This window comes from Oryzias melastigma, unplaced genomic scaffold, assembly GCF_002922805.2.
Source record: "Oryzias melastigma strain HK-1 unplaced genomic scaffold, ASM292280v2 sc00495, whole genome shotgun sequence".
NCBI lineage: Eukaryota > Metazoa > Chordata > Actinopteri > Beloniformes > Adrianichthyidae > Oryzias > Oryzias melastigma.
The window spans coordinates 26,179-29,092 of NW_023417089.1; the positions used below are offsets into that span (position 1 = coordinate 26,179).

The 2,914-nt window shown below is 36.1% G+C and overlaps 1 protein-coding gene across 1 annotated transcript; it reads left to right on the forward strand.

Moving 5' to 3' along the window:
* Window positions 1-553: 553 nt before the first annotated feature.
* Window positions 554-2,135, forward strand: LOC112139844. Its single transcript, XM_036211088.1, has 3 exons — window positions 554-1,536; window positions 1,637-1,776; window positions 1,878-2,135. The coding sequence occupies exons 1-3, from the start codon at window positions 738-740 to the stop codon at window positions 2,118-2,120; spliced, it is 1,182 nt and encodes a 393-aa protein (XP_036066981.1). The 5' UTR covers window positions 554-737; the 3' UTR covers window positions 2,121-2,135.
* Window positions 2,136-2,914: the final 779 nt, after the last annotated feature.

Below are 2,914 nucleotides of genomic sequence, written 5' to 3' on the forward strand. Positions count from 1 at the left end.
AGTGTTCAAAATAAACTGAAAACTGAAACTGAGTCAGGCAGTATGGTAGAGAAAATCCCTCTGCAGAGGAGAAACGTACAAAGACACACACAGAAATCCATACTAAAGGCCTGGGGCCGTAACATGTCTTCCGTGTCCTTCCGGGTTTCAAGGATCTGAGTCTTCTTCTCTAGATAATCATGACAAAATGTCACTTATTTTCCTTTATGTGAGACAGGGTATAATAAATATAATTTCCTTATTTTTCTTGCTTCTCTGACATCATATTTCTGCAAAGCATATTAACCTTTTAATGGGGAAGGTACTAAATATTATTCAATTTTTTTTCTGAAAAATTAGCGTGAAAGTTTTTTTAACACCCAACTAAATTCCTTACACACAGAGCAGCCCCATTTCTGACATGCTTTGTATCATTATTTGTTGAGCCACTATTTTTTATAGGAATTGTAATGGATTTAATATTATGTAATATTTTTTCAATGAGCAAACAAGGTTAAAATTTTTAACTAAAGGTCTCACGGTTAAAATTAAAGGAAAGGCATAGGACACAGACAATTACGTGTCCTCACTGCAAATTTGGTTTGTACAAAAAAAACAAAACACACTGCAGGAGGAAGCACACACAGCATTTTGAGACAGTTTCCCAAGACAGATTTTTATCCAGTCAGCGTGTGGATGTAAAAAATGGTGTGTTTGCAGTTGATAAATCGTTCAGTGGTCCAGCAGAGCCTGTACACATGGTAAAGAAAACCTGGGGGTTGAGTCACAAAATTGTGTGTGAGGTTGACCAGTGCCGGCTCAATAAGGACTTTGCCCACAGAAGCGGTATGTTACCCTATGAGTGCCACCATATAAAATCTTTAGAGTACTGCCCACAAGCTGACAACCAATATGTCAATCTATCTGAGGAGACATGGGAAATAATGGTAGACCAGAAATGGTTTGGAGAAGAACGGAAGGCCAGTCTTTTGCACTGTAAAAAAAAGGCAGATGCAGAGGGTATCCCCCTTTCGGTGCAACTGACTATGGGTGGTCCACCATCAAAAATTCACATCTCTGTCTTTGAACCAAAAATCACCTACTATAGCAGATTGGGCCGGTTGATTGTTGCATATGACAGAAAGCATAACACCTGGCATTGTTCATGCTCAAAAGCAAGACAGTCCTGCAACCATAAAGCCATTGCAAAATGGCACCTCTTTGGCACAAATGGGGAGTTGTTTCGGAAGGTGAAGAGTACTGAGGCAAAGTCACCTGACCCGTTCCAGGATTCAAGAGAATATTCAAGCAGCTGCTATCCGCCAAATGACAATACCATTTCAAAAATGCTGAACTACCTTTTGAGCTACAAAATGCTTCCATCAGAACTACCCAGTCCACTCATTGAACAGTCTAGAGATTGGAGAGCACAGGACAGCTTTCCAAAATACCTAATCCCAGCAGAAACAAAATGTGCGGAGTGTGAATACCCACTTGGTGAGCAACAACTAATAACTTCAAAAGCCAGGATCTTAACCAGCACAGGTGTAGTTGAAGGTTAGTGTCATTAGAAGTCCATCCATCACCATGTCATCTTTAGTCAATTTGAAATTGCATATAACCAATAACAATGGTTTATTATTGTTTTTATTTTTAGGTATATCAACATATAAAAAGTCATGCCTTAAGTGTGGCATGATATATCGATACCAGGAGTGGCAGGATGGCATCCACAACTTTGATGACCATATGATCTTGTCTCTGCACTTGTGCCTTATGATAAGAAATGCTTTACAGGTGAGAAAATATATTATGAGCATTTGTATGCTTGGAAAAATGTTGATTGAATATAATATCTAATAGAATTACCTTATTTATTTCCTGTTAATTTATTTCAGACACACACAGCCGTCAGTAAAGTGATAGAAATCATTGAGAACACAGAGAGGGTGTCCTTTCCCAACAAGGAGAAGATACTTCATGGATATCTTCACTTCGAGGCCCTCACAAAACACGACTATTCATTCACTTGTGTGTCATGTGGATACAGTCCGGCAGTTGTTGTAATGGATCTTCACAAAAAAGGTGTCTTCGGTATGCCAGGTGAGTTATTTTCTATTTTCCATATCATCATTATCTAATATCTAGAACATTCAAAACTTGCTCGTCTTCAAAATTATATCTGATGAACATAGAGTAAGTAGTAGGGTTGTCAAACAATTAATTTAATTGTGCAATTAAATGATCATGATGGTAATTTAGCAATCTAATCAATCTATTTTTAATCACAATTATTTTTACCCTGATAATTGCTTTGAAAGCCTCATTTTGAGGTATTTTCATACCTGATATTATGGTGCAGTATAAGTTTAAAATCAGTTTATCGCAACTGGTAGACTGCAGAGTAGACACAAGATTTTATAGTTTCCTTTTGTTGGTTTGGTAAATTTAAACATTTTCAAGACTGTGTTTCAGTAGGAGAGAAATAGACAAGAGACTATGGGTATGAAGGTTAATTTTAGTTTATTTGTATTCTCTCTTCGTTATTATTTTGCATCATCTTCTTGTTTATAGTTTTACCATCTTCATAAAGTAAGAACAACACAAATTTTGATTTGTATGGATAGCAATTGAAGTAGTTGCACACAATTAATAAACTGTGTTGTTCCTTGGTCCATTACAACAGCATGGAACAACAGTTCTTTACCCTCTAGTCTTCATACAAAGAATTGGGTTTTGAACTAAACGGCAGCTGTTTTAACATTCAGTGTTTTATCCAAAACGAATATTAAAATCTGATATTTTAGCTGAATGGATATCAACAAAAACAATTCTTATATAATGGCACATTCAGTAATATATTTTTCTGTCAATGACTTAACTGGTTTACATTTTTTCTGTAGATATAAACTACAAACTTGTTTTTTTATTAGTG

Excerpts from the sequence above, each read along its gene's own strand:
- LOC112139844 (XM_036211088.1), top strand. The coding sequence starts at position 738 with ATGGTAAAGAAAACCTGGGGGTTGAGTCACAAAATTGTGTGTGAGGTT. Across the intron at positions 1,537-1,636 it reads CAGCACAGGTGTAGTTGAAG|GTATATCAACATATAAAAAG; the intron begins GTTAGTGTCATT and ends TTTTATTTTTAG. Across the intron at positions 1,777-1,877 it reads TGATAAGAAATGCTTTACAG|ACACACACAGCCGTCAGTAA; the intron begins GTGAGAAAATAT and ends AATTTATTTCAG.